The following is a 21,411-nucleotide window of genomic DNA, read 5'->3' on the forward strand; positions in this document are numbered from 1 at the left end:
CATCCCATTAGCAGTCATGCTCATATTCGTGAAAACAGCACTCCTGCTCTTGTGATATTGCTTAATTATATCATATGGTATAATATAAAAAGTCAAGATCCATACAAGCAGTTTTTTCCAATCATATCTTGAATTGTGTGGGCATTTATATTAATTTTGGTGACATTTGTGACACTATTCCTCATTAATTTATGACCTGGGACAACAGTAACAAAAGAAATTAGAAATAAGTTATTGACTGCATTTTAAAACAGTAAGTTTTACATCCAATCACATAACAAATAAATCAGACAATGCACTGGCAATTTAGTGATATCCTTGCATTTGTGGTCTTGACTGGTCTTGAAATTATGCAGGTCATTATGCGATTCTTTTATCTTCTCAGGTGTAAATGACCCATTATTCATGATGATTCACGCCTCCACGCATTCTGTGTTTCTTGACAAAAAGTGTCTTAGAAAATTTAAATCTCTCTATTGTTTTATATGAAGGAGCAGGCAGGATAATTTTTACATAATTTTGAAGCAAAAACTCTAGTCTTCAATTTCCAATACCCAGAAGTCTTGTGAACACATATATAATATTATTTTTTGGCCTTATTTCAGCGACTTAAGTTTTTTGTTTTTTCAATAACCGCGCATAAACGTTATTCCTTAAAAAACACAAACATGTACATACATGTTCCTCACATATTATTGTAGCCTAGTTTGTGCTGAATACAGTGTAATGACACTTTTTCCATGAATATGTTTATGAACAACTGAAAAACGCACAAATGTCAGGGCATGTCAAAACTTCTCCAGGCCTCAAATCAGCCTCAGACTCCAGAGGGTTAAATCCTGAGTCCTCTTAGACTGAAACAAGACAAAACACAAATGCGGTCGAGACCGAGACAAATGTACTTGTCCTAATATTATTTTTTTTAAACCTATATACCTTTAATTTTTCCATGAAACACAGAGCAGCTCGGATATTCTTCAAAACTTCACCTTTTGTATTTCAACAAAGAAAGTCATGCAGGTTTGGAACAACATGAAAGCAAGTAAATGAAGACAGAAATTTACTAATTTTTGGGTAAACTATTCTTTCCCTCAATCACATACTGTACCCCAGCCACTCTATTGTATTCATGCTGCAGTGACTCGAGGCTTGTCTCAGCTGTTGAAGTACTTCACAATCAATCTCTGTCACTCCAATAAAGTTATAGGAGTCATATTTAATTCATTTGTGTACAATTTAAAGTGTCATTCATCATCTTTTGGCTCATATGCGCATTCGTTTTTTTTGCCAGAGGAGTGCTGAAATGTAATCGCTAAATTTTGTGGCCAAGAACACCCCCACGTCGTCTTTTGCATTTGCACCCACTGTCAGCTCTGGAGGGCACATGTGCAAGCGTGTAATGTTTTATTTATTTTCTCTTATTACACGCTTCTTAAATTGGAATTCTTCTTTTTTTTGTGTGTTGGCTATGCAATTACTTCCATTTTTTTCATCCAAGGTATATTTCCTTACTGGAACTGTGCTGCAAGTCAAATTGATAATTTTTAATAGATGTTGGGAGCTCTGTCAGCATCATGGGATGCTAGTACTTTTTTAAGCTGGACCCGCCCCCTAAAGACCCAGACTTAGAAAAACTGAAGACCACTAAAAGGAATAGTTCACCCAAAAATGAAAATTACCCCATGATTTACTCACCCTCAAGCCATCCTAGGTGAATATGACTTTCTTCTTTCAGCCGAACACAATCAGAGTTATATTAAAAAATATCCAGGCTCTTCCCAGCTTTGCAATGGGATTGAATGGCACCTGAGTTTTTGAAGTTCCAAAAAGTGCATCCATTCATTATAAACGTAATCCATATGGCTCCAAGGGGTTAATAAATGCCTTCTGAAGTGAAGCGATGGGTTTTTGTAAGAAAAATATTCATATTTAAAACTTTATAAACCATAATCACTGGCTTCTGTATGTGAGTCTAGTTCCTGCTGAAGAGTGACCTCTGACCTGACGCATGACTTATTGACAAACGCAGAAGTACAAAGGATAGAGCAAAACAAAACACCGGTCATGAATTGAAAGTCTAAAATGAGAATTTTTTACATTTTTAAAGAGAAATGTCGGAGGATTTCATTATAAGAGCGTACGGCTGCTACCAGAAGCCAGTGATTATAGTTTCTATTTTTCTTACAAAAACGCATCGCTTAGCTTCAGAAGGCCTTTATTAACCCCCTGGAGGAAAAGTATGGATTACTTTTTTGATGGATGGATGCGCTTTTTTGGGCTTCAAAATCTTGGGTACCATTCACTCCCATTATAAAGCTTGGAAGAGCCTGGATATTTTTTAATATAACTCTGATTGTGTTCGGCTGAAAGAAGAAATTCATATACACCTAGTATGGCTTGAGGGTGAGTAAATCATGCCATAATTTTCATTTTTGGGTGAATTATCCCTTTAAGGACTTAAATACTAAAGACTAAGACTAATACTAAACCCCCTTAAGCCCCAAACCAAAACTAGACCCCCTGACCTAAAATCTAGATAATACTAGACCAATAAGGCTATTTTTTCTAGTAGAAGTTCACAAGTCCAGAAGACCCAAGTCCACAAAATCAAGAATCAAACTCTAATACATTAATTCATCCATGAAAATTAGGAGTTTGTCTGTTTTATGCATGTTGAAAGCATCTAAGAAAGTTGGATGAGAGAGAGTTAAGAGTTTGAGAGACTGAAAAGTTTGGTCATGTTTTATGATGGTAAAGACATACCTGCATCTTTCATTTTAGAAGGCAGGCTCATAATATTCAGACGTTGTGATTTAAACATCAAGTGACATCAATCAACTTGCACAGCGACCTGTGACACATGTTCTGATGGAAAAAATTAATGCAGTTTTGTGCAAATGGAACACTGTTGCCCTTGAATGCAGCATTGAACAGTCCATCCATGAACTGAATGCTCATGAGAGATTCACGCTATTATCCCACAGAATTTTGAACAGCAGGATGTCGTTGATAATGTCCAGCAAGGAATTTAAATCAGTTGGTTTGACGCCGGTTGCTTCATGTTTACAGGAATGCAACAACAAGAAGAACTGCCATTGTGAAGCTCACTGGGCACCTCCTTTCTGTGATAGGGCGGGGTTTGGTGGAAGCGTTGACAGTGGACCAATGAGACAAGCCGGTACAGTGATGGACAGCTGCACTTTTGACTTATCTGCTAGAGCAGTATGCACTATGCTAACACAGCATGACTTAATTAACATGCTTAATCAATACTTGCTTGTGCTTCTTTCCAGTCTAAGGCCAGAAACATACTCTTCTACGCAAGTATGCAAACACAATACAATTTTTTCTAAAGTGCCCCTATTATGTTCATATAAATGATGAGGAATCCTCCAGGGCTGAAATTAAGATATGGTAATGGGTGTTTTGTTTCCGACACGCACTGTAAGCGGTAGACCAATCACAACAGACTGGGCCATCTGACCGATCAGAGCAGAGTAGGCTCTCAGAAAGGAACAGTTTAGAGCAGGGGTGTCCAAACTTGGTTCTGGAGGGCCACTGTCCTGCAGAGTTTGGCTTCAACTTGCCTCAACACACCTGTCTGGAAGTTTCTAGCCTATAGCAAGACCTTGATTAGCTGGTTCAGGTGTGTTTAACTGGGGTTGGAGCTAAACTCTGCAGTGGCCCTCTAGGAGCAGTACTGGACACCCCTAGTTTACAGAGACTGAATCCTTTATCAAACAGTTCAGACACTGTGAAAAAAGAAGTGATGCTGCAATGTGTATTATGAGAAAATGAAAGTGTTTTTGACATTGGATGCATTACTTCAAACAAACTTCAAACAAAATTAGGAACCTTCAATATAGCATAATATGAGCACTTTAAAAACTCTTTAATTGTTTGTTTGTTTCAGAAACAGCTATACACAAAGAAATTAAACAAAATGACTAAAATGACCCTGTTTCCACCTGGTATTAAGATGCGTTTTGGTCGATCGGATCAGTGGACAATGCTAAATATAGGTGTAAACAGGGAGTAAAACGTTTTGAGATTGTCCACTTTCAACCACTTCCAGAGGCAGTCGAAAACGCATTCAACCGGATTGCTTTCATAGTGTAGACGCTCATGTTGTCGAATGTGTTCAAAAGACCATCTACTCTCCTCCTACTGACCCTATGCATAAACATTATGGGAAGCACGCTAGCCAGATTTGATTTAAACTTTTAAAGACCCAAGTTTGAAGATGAAAAATGTACCAAGCACAATGTTCTCTCACCATTCCTGATTTCTAACATGAAAGCTGCTGCTCTCCATATGTTTATCTATCGTCTCCGGTTGCAGTCATATGTAAATTGTGCTTGTTTTGTCCATTAGATTGAAAGATCTGAAAAAACTCCCTCCCCTCGAAGAAATCAGGACAGAAGTGGTTGAAAGTGAACAAAAGAGACTGATTAAAGCCAGGTGTAAACGGGAATGTGTCTCCCTCGTCTACTTGTGATCCGATCGACCAAAACTAGGTGGAAACGGCCTTATTTACAAATGTTATTGCCAGTGCCATTAAACCAGATGTATTATTATTATTGTTATTATTAATATAAACTTTGTTTTTATTTATTTATCAATTCATTAGTTTATTATTTATTTATTTAAGAATAAACAACTCTACACAAAGAAATTAAACAAAATGAAGAAAATGACCATCTTTGGTTAAAAATGTTATGGCAGTACTATTTAACTATATGTGGTATTGTTATTATTATAAATGTTTATGTATTTAACTATCAAACATTAAAGGAAAAAAGAGAAAAGAGAAAACTGACCGTTGAAAACGTTTACACAAATGCCTACTATAGCGTTCTTTGAAAATGGATTCTTGCATTGCATTATTAATTGTTTGATATAGAAGCTTGTTTCCGCCATTAAAAAATAAAAAAGGTAATTGCGCCTTTTTATCTCACAATTCTGACTTTTTCTCTCAGAATTTCGAGATATAAACTCAAAATTGCAAGTTATAAAGTCAGAATTACATGATATAAAGACAGAATTGCATGATATAAAGTAAAAATTGTGAGATATAAAGTCAGATTTGCAAGTTATAATGTCAGAATTACATGATATAAAGACAGAATTGCATGATATAAAGTAAAAATTGTGAGATATAAAGTCAGATTTGCAAGTTATAAAGTCAGAATTGCGAGATAAAAACTCGCAATTGTGAGAAAAAAGTCAGAATTGTGACTTTATATCACGCAATTGCAAATTTAAATCTCGTGATTCTGAGAAAAAAGTCAGAATTAGGAGATATAAACTCAGAACTGTGAGATAAAAAGTAGCAGTTACCTTTTTTTATTTATTTAGCAACAACATATTTTTTAGAATAGAAAAGCGTTTCTGCTTGCAAATATGCATGGAGTATGTTTCGACCATTTGGGCCTCATGCATTCAGATTCAAATGTACTTCTTCAGGAAGTGCACTAGCTCTAACCGCTTTCATCCCCTTTGTGACAGCCACACCACAGGTAGAACAGTGCAGCCTGGAAGTACAATATACTTACAAAACCCATTAAACGATTTTCCAGTGGAAAAGCATAACAGCATTGACAGAACACGTCATTGATTTACTGGTGGAAACCTGAAGCACTGTGCTTAGATGTCACTCGGCACTCAAGAACATTGTAAAAAGCTTTGCAGGTGGAGACACAGAGGGGTGTTGGTCGATACTTTTTCACTCTAATCTGACTCTGACTTCTTGTGTTTTCCCTCTCTGTGCCATTCTGTGCCGTGCTGTACAACAGATGTGCGAGTGTGTGTATTAATGTGCGTGCTGTCCTATGTGACAACAGCTGACAGCAGCGCCGTGGCCGTGGGCGCGCTGGTCACCCTCCTTTGCTTGCTGTCGGCGGGACTGATTGTGTGCCTGAAGAGGAAAGCGCTGGTTCAGATGCTCTGCATCAATAAGAAGAGCACCATTCAAAAGCTAAGGTGCGGTTTCCTCCAACGATGTCTTTCACAATGTGTTTGATCCTGGATTTCTGCTGGTATCCATCTGGGGACACCAAGAAAAGCCTTGTTTTAAGTTTAAGTTTCAAGTTCAGTATAAGTTCATATCAAGTATAAGTATTTGGGGCACAATATAATTTGGAACAGAAAGTAATTTTGACATTGTTTCAAAAAAAAAATCAGCGTTCCAGAGGGTTTAAAAGTCTAAATGTGAAGCTTGTATTTTTGTTAAAGCACTTGAATTATGCAGTAAAACCGTGTTTATAATTTAAGCTTTACGGTTGTCTAAATCGCACTTTTTTTTTTTGAGGTGGGAATAGTTTTCATTGTGGATGAACTGGTCTGATTCCTCTGGGTGGAGTTTTCTCCATGTAAAAAAAAAAGTGCTTTACACGTCAAGTCCCTTTCTAGTATCATTGAGTAGTGTGACAGTTAAATGGGTCAATGGCTTTATGTTATCATGACATTGATGTTTAAATAGGTAGGGTTTGGTCAGTAAGTGATGGATATACATTACTGCTCAACATTACTGCTCAACATTTGTTAAAATCTTTGAAAGAAGTCTCTTCTGCTCGCCAAGGCTACATGTTTTTGATCAAAAATACAGTAAAACAGGTGAAATACTATTACTAATTAAAATAACAGTTATCTATTTTAATATATTTTAAAATGTAATTTATTAAGCTGAATTTTCAGCGTCATTATGCGATTTGATCCTTCAGAAATCAATGTAATATGCTGATTTGCTGCTCAAGTAACATTTATTACTATCATGTTGAAAAAAACAAAAAACTTCACTGATTTTCAACCTGCTTTGTATTGTTACAGTGTCGGTAATATATGCACTGTAAAAAATCAAAAGTTGATAAAACTTAAAAGTTTAAGGCAACAAACTTCAGCAGATTTTTGAGTTTTCTCCACTTGTTTTTATAAGAGATTTTTGAGTTTTCTCAACTTTTTGTTGTATAAACTGAATACAAGTTGAGAAAACCTTAAACTTTTACATTTTCTCAACTTTTGATTTTTTACAGTGTGTAAACAAACAATGTTTAGTCGTTACGTGTTACCTGGACTGAGAAATTTATGTTTATTTTTTATTAAAACGCATCTTTCGGCAAACTTTTGACAGCTCTAGGGCTTTCATGAAAACTACATATTATACTACCGCATTTTTGTATCCCTGCCCACGGATAGTCGGATCGCAGAGCGTTATTAACAGAACAATTTTTGTAACGGTAGTTTTATGACTGAAAACTGTATTGTACTACGTCTACTCTGTCAACAGCATTGTAGTAGAAATGGAACATCATGGCAACAGCTTTCTTACCTGTTCACAATGGCGTTTGCTTCAGGATATATACATTTATTTGAAATAGAAATCTTTTGTAACAATACAAAAGTCTTTACTGTCACTTTTGATCAATTTAATGAACCGTGGCTCAATAAAAGTACGAATCTCTTTAATAAAAAAAAAATACTGACCCCCAAAATTTGAACTTTAGTTTCGGTCAGTATGTGATTCTATCACACCATCATGCTATCATTTTAAAACATGTGTATTTTAATATTTGGGTCATTGACAAATAAAGTGTTTTTTAAAAATATTTTCAAAACTGATGTAATGCATATTTTTGAGTGTTGAACAATGTGTTTAAACAAGTTTCAGTTGTTAAATAACACTGCAAAGTGTTTAAATTAATTTTTTGACTGCTTTTATGTCAGGCGGTACAACCAAATAGTTGTATGTATATATACTGTAGTTGTACCACCTGACGTGGAAAGTGTACCAACCTACCCGTTCTTGAAATTAGCAGTTTTTACCAGTATTTGAAGGATCAGTTGGGGACTTCTGGATGATGCATTATCATGTTTACTGTTATTACCTTGTCAATTCATAATAAATGTGCTATGTTTGCAGTTGTGCCACCCTGACATTCAAATTGCTGGACAAAAGTTTTTCAATTATCTCAACAGTGTTACAACAAAAATATACTGATATTTATAAAATATATATATATATATATATATAATATGAAAGGTTTTAAACCTAAAATGATGCCATAGACTTTTAGTTTTTAATTTTGTATTATTAAGACGCCATTTTAAATTGCCTGTTCATTCGTTCAGACAGTTGCACCACATCACATTTTAGGGGTTTAAGATAACAAAACATAAAAATTTTTAAATGCATTAAAAATTTATTCAAATAATAATTCAAAGAATAAAGTGATATATGTCACGAATTGATCAAATTTTTAAAAGGATATGCACTTGGACACAATGTCTACCTACATTGAATGTGCTTTACTATAAACATGATTTTTGCTTTTTTAAAAAGTAAGGAGCAAATCATATTTTTATGGAAATCAATATTATGCCACAGTGGACATCCCTACTGTAGCAATCACTTTCACCACCCCTAATAATCATAAAGTAAAATGAAACTTTTCAAAAACTCTTTCTTAATTTTACAGATCAGTTGGGCGAAAGCGAGCACCCGGCTCCCCACAGACCCAGTCAGTCTTCAGGGTCTCACCTCAGCACAAGCCCTCCTCTTTACCTTTACACTCCCGATGTGACAAGGTAAGTGTGGTACTCTACTCATCATCAAAATGTCCAAAATATTGAATATTTTAAATAATAAATATCTAATATAAATATTTTTTTCTCCAAAATTCTTGGATACCTTTTTTTTTGGTAGTAAAAATCCACAAAATCTTATACCTTTTCAATTGTTAGAATTTTTTTGGAGAAGAATCATTGTAAATTGTTATTGTTTGACCAAATACCAGATTTTAGGTAAAACTTTACAGTAAGGTTCCATTGCATTAGTTAATGCATTAACTAACATTAGCTAACAATGAACAATATATTTGTTACAGTATTCATTCATCTTTATTAACAATAGTTAATAAAAATACAACTGTTCATTGTTAGTTCACATTAGCTCAGGTCCATTGAATAATATAAACAGACACAACTTTTGATTTTAATTATGTATTAGTAAATGTTGAAATTAACATCAACAAAGACTAATAAATGCTTTAGAAGTATTTGTCATTGTTGGTTCATGTAGTTAACGAATGTTGTCAAATGAAACCTTATGTATTGTATCATTTTGTGAAGAATGGTCATCTGAAGTATTATTTAAACCCCTATTAACAAGCAATAACAATATTTTTTATGAAACTTTATGAAACTCCATAATTCAGTACCTCAGTGTCTGCTCTGCCCAGTGAGGAGCAGATGAGGTCAGTTCACATGCAGAATTACTATGCCTGTCCAAGCCAATTAATTTCTGGCTTTCTGTGTACACAGCATGAGACTTAGGTGCATAATTGATTTATTCTCCTGTATTGATCCTCAAAGCATATTAATGAAGTCCAGATCTTCATCTCAAACCTCAGATGTTCAGTTTGAAGCATTTCTCCTTCAATTCTTTGTAATGCACTTGAGTAGCATAACAATATCATGATTGAAAGTGTTTGTTGTAGCTGGAAGCCTTTGTATGATCAAAAGATCAGGTCTCTAAGGCCCTGTTTACACCTGGTATTAAGATGCGTTTTGGTCAAAGGAATCACAAATGAACCAAACTAAATACAGGTGAGCTTGTCCACTTTCGACCACTTCCAGAGGTAGTCGAAAACGCATTGCTTTCGAAGTGTAGATGCTCATGTATTCGAACCTGAATGACATGCGAGAACAAACCACTTGCAGAAGATCTGCAAGAGGTCTTTTCAACACAATCTTTTCAACATGACTTGAACGCGCCATTATTTCGTCTGTTAGATCGAAAGATCTGAAAAAGCCCATACATTTAACCACCCTCCCCTTGAAGAAATCAGGACAGAAGTGGTCGAAAGTGGACAAAAGAGACGGAATAATACACCAGGTTTAAACGGGTTGACTGCTTGTCATCCAATCGACAAAAACCCATCTCAATACCACGTTTAAGCAGGGCCTATGTGATTGGACAGTCCCCATTGAAGTGTGTGTGTATGGTAAAGCATTGATTGATTGCATCATCTGGGTATTTTTAGTCTGTGCAGTGTGCCATACCAAAAAAAGTAATGAATGAATACCTTTGTGAAAGAGCACCTGGAATGGTATTGGATTGTAAAGCAGTGTATGCAGATAGAGGTATAGATTGATTCCTCCAAAGGTCTTAAAAGTTAGCAGTAGAGCTCGTATTGAATTCTTTTTCAAGAGTTGACTGTCTTTCCACAGACATCCCATCCCAGTTCGGAGCCTCTCCTCCCTCCACATAACTTCCACAGTTTGCGTCGGCAGCCTGAATGTCCCACCCGCTGCCAGCCCATCCACATCAGCCACCCCATGCCCATCACACTGGGCGTCAGCATGGGCTCAGGTCTGCAGCCTCTGCCCTCCGTCCCGCCTCATAGGACTCTGGTCTCACACTCGCCGGGCAGAGCGGCAGGCTTCCACACACTCCCACGCCAGCTTCCCTACACAAACAACCAGGTAAGTGCTGTCATTACAACAGATTTAGTTCACAAATAACTGACAGTCGTGACCTAAATATGATTATTTACGATAATAAATCCTAAAATTCGGCATTAGTAACTTATTTCATGCGCCATTAGTCGCGCATACTCGAGCTCAGAGGATCTCCCTCTCCCGTTCTAGGCTCATTTTGATTCAGACTTGTGCATTCAGTGAATTGTTAACTGGAGATTCACTCGTTCTTGACTCAAGAACTGATGCAGTCGGATCGGTCCAATTCACGTATGAGTCTTTCGGTGTGATTTAAAGGTGCCCTAGAACTTCTTTTTAAAAGATGTAATTTAAGTCTAAGGTGTCCCCTGAATGTGAATGAATCATGGGAATGTTTCAGAATCATGGGACAATTGCAATCTCTATTTGAAACAAAAAAATCATGATTCTCAATTTATCTACAATCGTGCAGATCTACAATAAAGTACAGATACTTGAAAAATACTTTCTGTCCACCACTGTCCAAATGATTCTATACTAAATCTAATTAAATTGAATCACAAGCTTGTGAATCAAAATCAAAATGAATTGTGAAATTTGTGTCAGTGTCCAGTCCTAGATTTTTATGAATTGGCATTAGCATTGTCAGCTGGTAATTAATAACAAAAAATACTGCAAAAAAAGTCTTGTGGGTCAGTAGGTTTTACCATAAGGGGCTGTTCACAAATACATTTTTGCATTTTTCTGTGCTACTTTTCCATTGTTTTTCTATGTAAACGTGCTAGATGGATGCCTTTGACAGTGTCTTTTGCATCATCTTGCACATGACCCAGCTATCTAAAAACACAGCGCTAAAAAAATTATAAATAAGTTTGACTTTTTTCAACACAAAAATGCATTCTGTTTGAATGGCCCATAAGGCTGCAGCTGATATAAGTTCTACAGGATCCATTTCTTTGGCTGTAAAGTGACAGGCAGATGCAGAAACCAAGTGGATGAAGATAAGAAGACATTAGCGAGGACGTTACACTTTCCATTGCTCTACAAACCACATAAATTACTTATATGAGGTTTCCAGTTGAAGATAAAATGAAGACAAAAAATATAAGAGTGGGGTAGACAGAGCAGGCAGAGGAGTGAAAGTGATATGGAGAGAATGAGATTGGACGGGTGCATGAGAGCTTTCCTGTGAGATGGGATGAGAGACGTCCGTGTGTGAAGGTATGTGGTTTAGACGATAAGTGCTGCTCGGGGACACTGGCAGGATATGCTATCAGACAGCATGAAGAAGAACATCTGTTGCTTTGAATCTCAGCTCACTTCTCCGCACTGCAGTGAACTGACTGTGGTTAGATTCAGCATCCTAGAAAGTCTCACCTCAAGGAGACCGTTATCTTGATAAATAAATGCGAGATGGTTATTTTTATGATAACACATTGTACTCAGAAATAACAAACACACCATAAAGGTTAATCCATGGGATAGGTATACTACATTCACTTTAAAAAGGCATTAAAGGTGCAATATGTAAGAATTTTGCAGTAAAATATCCAAAAACCACTAGGCCAGTGTTATATATTTTGTTCACTTGAGTACTTACAATATCCCAAATGTTTCCAACTATTTGTACATCTTGCAATTTTAACCAAGGCTCCGGGACGTGTGAGGAGTCGCCTGTCAATTGCGTCATACCCGCGTTATCCTCGGTTTCCATGGAAACACCAAAGACGCTTTAATATATTGCATGTTTTAATAGACAAGGAAACAACTGTTTTGATATATTTATAGACAGACAATGAATTGTTGTTATATAGCTCAACACGTTTAGTCTTATTGTTTAAATCTAATTTTCTTGTTTTTTTGTGAGTACCATGCTTTACCATGCCTCAGAAAAAAAAAACATTTTTGTGAAATAGCTAACATTGCATAATCAGATGCAGCTTTATTTTTGGTAACAGTAATACAGCATTTTCTCCATTATACAATACATTTTAAAATGAATTGCATGCCATTTATCAACACAAGACATCCAATATTTAATATGATATTCTAAAATCGAGTTGTTAAAATCGATCTTACTGCAGTTGCAACAGTGTTTCACAGCAGCCGCAGAGCGAACGCACAGAGTAACGTTATAACATCATTTTCAACACTCTCAAATGTATCTAATATGATAAACAGAGCTGCGTTACCTCATACTCATGACCGGAAAAGCGGAAGCAGCGCCGGCGACTGTGTCATAATAAAAAGCTCCGCTGCTCGTGAGGCGTGTGTTGATCAATCGCTCCAGCGGCCTCGTTCAGCTCCCACAACACTCGGTCCTGCTCTGCTTCATATTACAGTAACATTAAAGGTCCCATTCTTCGTGATCCCATGTTTCCAACTTTAGTTAGTGTGTAATGTTGTTGTTAGAGTATAAATAAAATCTGTAAAATTTTAAAGCTCAAAGTTCAATGCCAAGCGAGATATTTTATTTAACAGAAATAGCCTACATCGAACGGCCAGTTTGGACTACATCCCTCTACTTCCTTCTTTAATGACGTCACTAAAACTGTGTTTTGACTAACCTCCGCCCACAGGAATACACAAAAAAAGGGGCGTGGTCTTGTTGCGCTCCCACGGAGAAGAGCAAGAGTTGCGTTTGTAAAGTGTGTTTGTCGCCATGTCGTCGAAACGCTGTTATTTTCATCCCGCAGTCCAATCACCTTTGTTTGGCCTTCCCAGGGACGCTGTACTTAGAAATCAGTGGTTACAATTTATGTTTAACTCGGTTCCCGAAAATTATAATCCACATGTTAAACTATGTGCAGCACATTTTACTGAGGACAGCTTCCTCAATCTCAGTCAGTTTAATGCCGGATTCGCACAAAGATTATTTTTGAAAGATGGAGCAGTTCCCTCTTTGTCTGGAGAAGGCGTTGTTTGTGGACCACAACCGGTAAGTGCATTTTATTATTTACGTTGGTGCGTTTAACAGTTTCTGTAACTTATCACACAAAGGGCAACGCTGTTTAGCTTTGTTAACTAGATGGCAATTGAAACTTATCCGACCAAAACTTTTAAAAAGTGTAGTAATTCAACCGGACACCATCGATTGTTGGTGTTTGTTATGATCAGTTTAAATTATTTGTTGATTATATCTGTTGTTTACTGTTTAACCACATGCTGGTTTAGCTGCAGCCACGCGAATCATTGTTCTATGTTTAGGCCTATGTAACGTTACCTACTGTAAATAAACAGCTTACCATTGTGACACATCCTGTAAAACAGTGGTTCCCAAAGTGGGGGTCGCGACCCCCCGGTGGGTCGCGAGACAGTGAGGGAGGGTCGCGAGATGATTTCCAGAAATCAAAAAATAAATAAATAAAATAAAATAAATAAATAAACGATTAGAAATAGTATATTCTATCAATACTTGTCACAAAATACTAAAAATAGTAGTTAAATTAAAAACAAAAACCATGCAAATAAAAAAAAAGCCATCAACCTTTCGATTTTCCTTTCCCTTGACCGTGACTCCTGACGTGATTACGACAGATTAATGACAGTAGCAACAGCATCAGCTGCAGCAGGTCAGTTTACTGCACCATGTTAAACATTCAGACATGTGCACGTAGGCAATTCTTTAGGCTTTAAGCTTTGGATATTATTTTTGTCGAAATGAAACGTTGGTTAATATCGATCAGAAAAGACAACGCAGAGAGGCCAGCGGAGGAGAGCGGAGAAGCACGCGCTTCACATATGCCGCGTTTGCAGTGCGCAACTGATCCATGGATGTTTATCACAAACACAACATTTACTTATTTTTATTTCAAATCCAAAAGTTGTTACTGAATATGGCTTGTCAGCACAGCGAATCTCTTTGTATAGGCCTACACTATATTTCATATGTTACGTTTAAACGCACTATATTTAAACGTTTTATTCATTACTTTATATTTATCTGACGTAATACTTTAGATTTATATATTATGTTGCTCACGCAAGTGGCAAAACATTTAAACGTAAGCTTTATGTTAAAATCAAAAACGTTTTTTTTTTAAAACTTAAAATAGACAAAAACAGGCGACTCTCGTCTTTTCTTTCCTTTTAAATCTTTTTAAAATCCCTCAGATCATAAAGAACTGTTTTTCCACCTTCACGAAGAGACGAGTGCTATTGTTTATGTCTCCTTGTTCACCTAAATGCCTGGTAAGGTGTTATTTTCATTGCTTTACCCGAGGCAAAAAAAGCCGTGTTTAAACTGTGTAACAGAGACTTTGAACTATATGAATCTGTGGTGAAATTACTATTTTTTTTCGCGTCAATACATGTTTATTTTAATGCGAACAGTGCGCTGTCGTTTTAATTCAGCGCTGTGCAGCACAGCAAAAAGTAGACACGGCGCGTAAATGATCGCTGCACTGCTGCAGACGCACCGCTCCTGGAACGCACTGCCGGACCGCATCCGCGTGCAGTGTGAAATCCGTTAATATGTTTACAGAAAAAAATGCGCACTGCAAACAGAGTATGTGTGAAACATGCGTTAGTGCGTGTGCGCCTTTATGCACAACTCGTTAACCACCTCCGAGGATAGTGGGGGTCGCGAGTCACTGGCATCGTTATTTTGGGGGTCGTGGGCTGAAAAGTTTGGGAACCCCTGCTGTAAAAGACGTGTTTGCACAGGTTCTACTCGATCCTCTTCATCTATGTTCTCCGGGTCTGATTCCGGCTCAAATTGATAGGGTAAAATTAAAGACATGTTTAAAATAACACTGAGCGCGTACATCTCCCCGTTATGGTAAGAGGCGTGACCTTTCCGGGCAAGGAGCGCTAAGCTGCTGTCGAATCACAACACAGGAACCGCTGGCACAATCAGAACTTGTTACGTATTTCTGAAGGAGGGACTTCATAGAACAAGGAAGTCATCAGCCCGTTTTTATGACAGTGGAAACAGCGGTATACAGATAAGTAAATTATGTGAAAAATACTGTGTTTTTTTTTACACGCGAAACATGAACACATGTTATATTGCACACTATAAACACAATCAAAGCTTCAAAAAACCACGAAAAACGGGACCTTTAATAATCGCATCCATGAACATGATTTCTTCCCGAGTCCTATCCCCATTATTTCCACCGGCTGTGAGGTGAAGACCACATGTCCCAAGATTCCGTGCTCAAACTTGGCGTCATCAAGCTACGCCTTTGTTTTGAATAGGCCTCTAGCGACCTCTAGCTGACAGAAATGTCTTTACATATTGCACCTTTAAGGGGATAGTTCACCCAAAAATGAAAATATTTGAAAGAATGTTTGTAACCAAGCAGATCTCGACCCCCATTGACTACCATAGTATTTTTTTCCCTACTATGGTAGTCAATGGGGGGCAAGATCTGCTAGGTTACAAACATTCTTCCAGTCATATATATTTCAAGTAAGCATTGCTGGTGAAGTGCTGTTGAAAATTTCCTTTCATCCCTCAGTTTGTAAAAGCAAATATGTGCTGTTTTGTCTGTCTAAACAAAATTATACATGTTAGCATGAGATTAGAATTGATAAAATAATTTACTAACCGTGTCTGTGCAGTTATCTCCAATAAAACAGCCTGTCATGACCATATAAAGCTTGTAAATCTGCTAAATGTCACATGGTACGTGCAGGGATAACAGAAAGGGACGTGACATAACTAGCAAAATCCTGTTGATATGGAGCTCCACACACAGAAATTAAATCAATGAATGCATAAAAAGATCTTGCTTTAAAAATACAATATAAACTTTACAACTATGCATTTTTTGTACTGAAAAAATATCTTATTTCTACCTTACTCCATTGACTTTCATTGAAAGTTTATTACTGTTAATGCAATTTAAAAAAAAAAACAATTACAAAAAAGATGCTGTCTTGTATTGAATGGAATATGTATACACCTTTGATCCCATTTATAATTAATGAACATACTTTTTTTTGCTCTCCATCAGTGGCGTTTCATCAAAGCCACATAATACAAATGATTGATATTTTGAAGCTTGCTTTCGATGCTGACCTCATTGAAAGCATTCACATTAAACCCTTTACATATAAAACCACTGTGTTTTTTTTAGTGCTCTTGAGTGCCCTTTTCTTCTCGAATGAGTTCACATTTACTCTGGGAGCCATGAAACACTTTCACCTCTCACGGTGTTCTCACAAATTGGCCTCATGGCTCAACACACTGTTGTGCACTCATGATTAAAAGGTCTTGTATTGCCATAATGACATTGCTTTCACTAAGATGATGGTTTGCAGGAACAAATCGCTTCCATACAATGACTAGAACTGTAAATTAGGAGAAATTGAGTTTCTTAAGCACAAAAATGGATTTGAAATGGATGAAAGCATTTAGGATTAGTCAGTTTCTCCAGAAAAAAAGGCTAAACAGCTGTGAAAAGGTAACAGCTGTACACCATGACCTCATCCTCTGAGTAAATTGGTAACACATGATGACCTCTTGACTTAGCATTGGGTGAAATGGGAGTGCTGCACATTTTGTTTTGTTATTCTGCGTTGTTGCCAACCTGGTCTTCCAGGACTATGCGTATAATCACAGCTCCATCTAGTGGCAATAGGATGTTAGCACTGTTTACACACATAACAGTAGTTCTCAACTCTTTTGGCTCAAAGACCCCTGCTGTCCAACACAATATTGGATATATTAAATTAATTAACCACAATTCTTTTTTGAGATTCCATTCTGTGATTTTGTGATTTTTATATATATTAATTATTTATTAATTTAAATACTTTTAAGTCATCATACAGTAGTGATGGCAGAAACAAAACTTCGAATCAACTGAACCAATTGCTTTGCAAAATGATTCACTGTTTCAAAGCAATCAAAACACCACCCGCTGGTCAAAACAGTGTAAATGCAACAAAAACTTTTTAATGAAAGTATAATCTGTCAAATGCAATTAACTAATAATCTAATACCATTAAATATTAAGTGTCTGTATAATGTGTGATCTTTTATCAATTCCCATGGCTTGTTTTGTTTGTTGTATGGATGGCTCAGTTAAACAGGCCAATAAGTGACTATTAACTACTACTTTTATTCCTTTTACTTATACAGATGTCTCATTAAAATGTCTACAAATGTATAAAACTGATCAGAGATCAGGTAAAACACATAGACACTAGTGATGGGAAGTTCGGATCATTTTACCGACTCGGACTTTTGAGTCTCGTTCAGCAAAATGAACGAATCTTTTTTCGAGTCGTTTCGTTCATTTTAGCAAAATGTAATTAAAATGTTACGTGTTACTTCCCTAACACATCTACTACTTATGCAAACGTTGATCACACTACAAACAATACAAAACTATAATGCTATAAGATTCAGAAATGATTCATTCATTCTTTACCTGGGTCTTCAGTTTATGATACGCTGATTAAGCTCACCTCACCTTGTCTGACAAGTCTTCGGGTTTAAGTCATTCCTTAATGACGTGACAGGCAGCCCCATATGCTAAACCAATGCAGTCTGAGCCGGAAAGAGAATTGATTAGTTCTTTTCATGAGTCTTTCGGGTTTTGAGTTGTTCCTTAATCATGTGACAGACCCATACGCTAAACCTAACGGCAGCTGCAGTGATGCGATGATGATTTACCAATCGGCGATTGGTTGTTTTCTTTAGAAGGCGGGACTTATTCTGCCATATTGCGCTTTCTCCCATTCATAATAATACGAGTGCACCATCTTTCTCTATATAAAGTCTTTGGTTTGCTGTGGCCCCCTCGTCTATAATGGTTTATATGTGTGATAAACCAGGAAATCTTATGTGTTGCCACATTTAGGACCATGACAAGCCCAGTCCCCCACAGAAACCACTTCCTGCGGACCCCTTAATCAGAGGCCACGGGGTGGGTCGAAGCATGTCAGCGGTGGGAGTGCGGATACCAGGCCCTAGACCTCTAGCCATCCCGATTCCAACAGTACCACGACCGCCCCCTTCCATTCCACTTCCGAACAGGTCAGTCCCATTATGATATTGTTGGTAAAATCACATATTTATGGATGAAAGCTAACTGAATTTGTTTGGATACTTTGCAGACCTCTTCCCAAATTACCTTTTTATGATCACTGACATATGGACACCACAGCACTGGGTGAATTTCACCAGCATCTGAACACACTTGTTTGCACTATGAAAACTCTGTTGGACCAAGTGACCACCCTGCAGAAACTCTACAGAGGTTCTCACAGAGAAGAGGGCTGACCGGACACCTTGGTGCTGTGCCTCCTCAAAAAAGGTGTTCGCTTGTTCTCGCTCAGGTACTGCAGAACTATTTAAGATGTATATTTATTGTGAGGAGGAAACAACGTGCTGTGCTTGACACTTTTTTTTACTGTATGAACATTGTGACTTTTTAATTACAATTTTTTGTTTTTACATGTTGAAAATAAGGCAACAAATCATGTTTTCCTTCTCTTTTTGAGTGTTTTTTTTTCCCCTTCAGTTGATCTAATGCTGTGTTCACGGCATGTCGTAATTACGTAGTTCTGGCATGAAACTCTAGATGGCGCAGGCTGATATGTCTAACTCATTTGGTAGCGATCACATCATTATCTGCATAGCACAGCTGATTGGTTGTTGTTGCATCATCGGCCAATGAGCTGCGGCTCAACATTCAAACAAATACCAGAAGAGTTTGCTGTTAGCAGTGCAGCGCACTTTCAGAAACCCTCCACCTTCCCCAGCTCCACCTGTATGGATCTGCTATGGGGTTAATTCATGTATGTTACATGTGCGGCAGCAGCAGCATGTCTTACATGCTCACAGCAATATATATGAATGTACTGGCAGTAGCAAGTCTCAGTACCTGCTCTGCAGCAGCAGCAGAGTAGCAGATCTATTCCGCCAAGAAAAAATACATTAACATATCCATATCCATTACCATGCCAATCTCCCAAGAGTTATGACAGAATTACTGTAATTTTGAGATGACAACATGCGACGTTCTTCTCAGAGCTGTGAAGATCAAAAAAAAGAGATGCTTTATTATGACGCAACTTGTCTGGGATACTGGAGTACAAGCAAAATGAAATCTAAAAGATTAAACAGAGCGCTGGAATGGAATCAGCCACTAAGTGCAAAAACCCTTCACATTTACTTGAATTAGACAAGCCATGAAGGAGGAAGTGATGTGAGCCATTATTTTTCAGTCATCTGTGGCAGTCATGCTCATGGGCACTTTTTTTTTATTTTTATTTTTTTATAAAAATATACTACCTTAAAATCATATGTGCTTGAGCAAATGCAGTTCTATCTGCCCATGCAAGAATCACTGTTAAAAGGATATTTCACCCAAAAATGAAAATTATCCCATGATTTACTCACCCTCAAGCAATCCTTCTTTCAGACGAACACAATCAGAGATATATTTAAAAATATCCTTAGTCCTCCAAGTTTTATAATGGTTGTGAATGGTAACCTACATTCTGAAGACAGAAAAAATGCATCCATCCATGAAAAAGGTAATCCATACGGCTCCAGGGGGTTAATAAAGCGAAGGTATGTGTTTTTGTAAGAAAAATATCCATATATAAAACTTTATAAACAAGTTGACTTGCGCAAAAAGAGTAATACTGTATGACGCAGGATGTAGGAGTATCGTAAGTTTAGACGCCTATCGCGGTTCAAACAAATACGGCTGGGCAACAAACAAAAACAAGCTCCTCTTCTCTTATATCGAAATCCTCCGACATTTTTCTTTAAAATTTCCCGTTTTAGACTTCTAATTTGTGACCGGTGTTTTGTTTTGTTTTGCTCTGTCCTCTTTGCCTCCACATTCGTCATTGCGTTCGGGTCAAAGGTTGCTCTTCCGCCCAAATATATCTCGGATTGTGTTCATCTGTAAGAAGATTGTCATATAAACCTAGGATGGCTTGAGGGTGAGTAAATCATGTGATAATTTTCATTTTTGGGTGAACTGTCCTTTTAAGGCCTGTTTACACCAAGGACAATAACTATATTGAAAATTATTAAGATATAGTTCTAAAAATTGTTCTAAATATAAAAAAGTAGCAGAGTCCACAGCTATAACAATAACGGCACAGAGAAACAATATTGTTGGAATCACTTTTTTTTTTTTTCAGTTGATGAACAATAACGTTACATTGACAGCCAGATCAGAATCCAGCCTGCTTAAAGAGCTCGAGCATTTAAAGCGACAGACGACATAACGGCAGCTCGCTTAGAATAAACAAAACAATATCGTCTGCTGATGTGGACACTAATATAGTTATTTTTATCTATAACTTTATTGTTCTTGGTGTGAACGTGCCTTTACTATTTCTACAACTTTAACCCGAACCATTCAGCTGTTTCTGCTACGGACATGAATGATACCTCAAATCATGTGGCTTCTTGAGGAGAGATGTGCTGTTACTTTTCTGCAGAAAATGTAAAAATCCAGTCAGTATTTATAGTCCAAACACTTGAAGGGTTGTGATGTTCTTTTTCCAATATGTTTTGAAACATTCAGAAAACTCCCAGTGATAACGCAAAATATGTAGTGACACCACAGCCCTTAAAATATCACAGATCAGCATTCCCACTGAGCCATCAGGATCCAGCAGCTGTCATGTCTGTGTCATTCTGGCCTTGTTGTGCTGTATACACATGTTCTGTGAAATATCTTCCAATACTTGAGCTTATAGATGTTGAATTTTCTGTACTGTATTTCTTGTATAATTTCTGAGAGTATACACTACCGTTCGTAAGTTTGGGGCCAGTATGATTTTTTTATTTTTTTTTAATTAATACTTTTATTCAGCAAGGCTGCATGAAATATATCAAAAGTGACAGTAAAAACATAGGGCCTTATTTAAAAAATGTGCATATACGCACAGATTTGAACTGATTTTGAATAAGATTTGAAGCTTCCGGAAGAGGTTTGTTCTCATGCGTCAAGCAGGTTCGGTTGAGCTTCT

General features: G+C 37.1%; 1 protein-coding gene across 2 annotated transcripts in view; it reads left to right on the plus strand.

Moving 5' to 3' along the window:
* The window catches only part of adam12b (ADAM metallopeptidase domain 12b), a 125,137-nt gene extending 105,247 nt beyond the window's left edge, over window positions 1–19,890 (plus strand). The window contains exons 18-23 of one of the 2 annotated variants that reach the window (XM_048191792.1): window positions 3,070–3,178; window positions 5,796–5,982; window positions 8,475–8,583; window positions 10,228–10,482; window positions 18,273–18,448; window positions 18,529–19,890. In XM_048191792.1, the coding sequence (XP_048047749.1) occupies window positions 3,070–3,178; window positions 5,796–5,982; window positions 8,475–8,583; window positions 10,228–10,482; window positions 18,273–18,448; window positions 18,529–18,562 (870 nt within the window). In that variant the 3' untranslated portion in view covers window positions 18,563–19,890. The remainder of the gene's footprint in view (window positions 1–3,069; window positions 3,179–5,795; window positions 5,983–8,474; window positions 8,584–10,227; window positions 10,483–18,272; window positions 18,449–18,528) is intronic. The other variant, XM_048191793.1, reaches the window with a different exon arrangement.
* Window positions 19,891–21,411: the final 1,521 nt, after the last annotated feature.

This window comes from Megalobrama amblycephala, linkage group LG5, assembly GCF_018812025.1.
Source record: "Megalobrama amblycephala isolate DHTTF-2021 linkage group LG5, ASM1881202v1, whole genome shotgun sequence".
In the NCBI taxonomy this organism is placed as follows: domain Eukaryota; kingdom Metazoa; phylum Chordata; class Actinopteri; order Cypriniformes; family Xenocyprididae; genus Megalobrama; species Megalobrama amblycephala.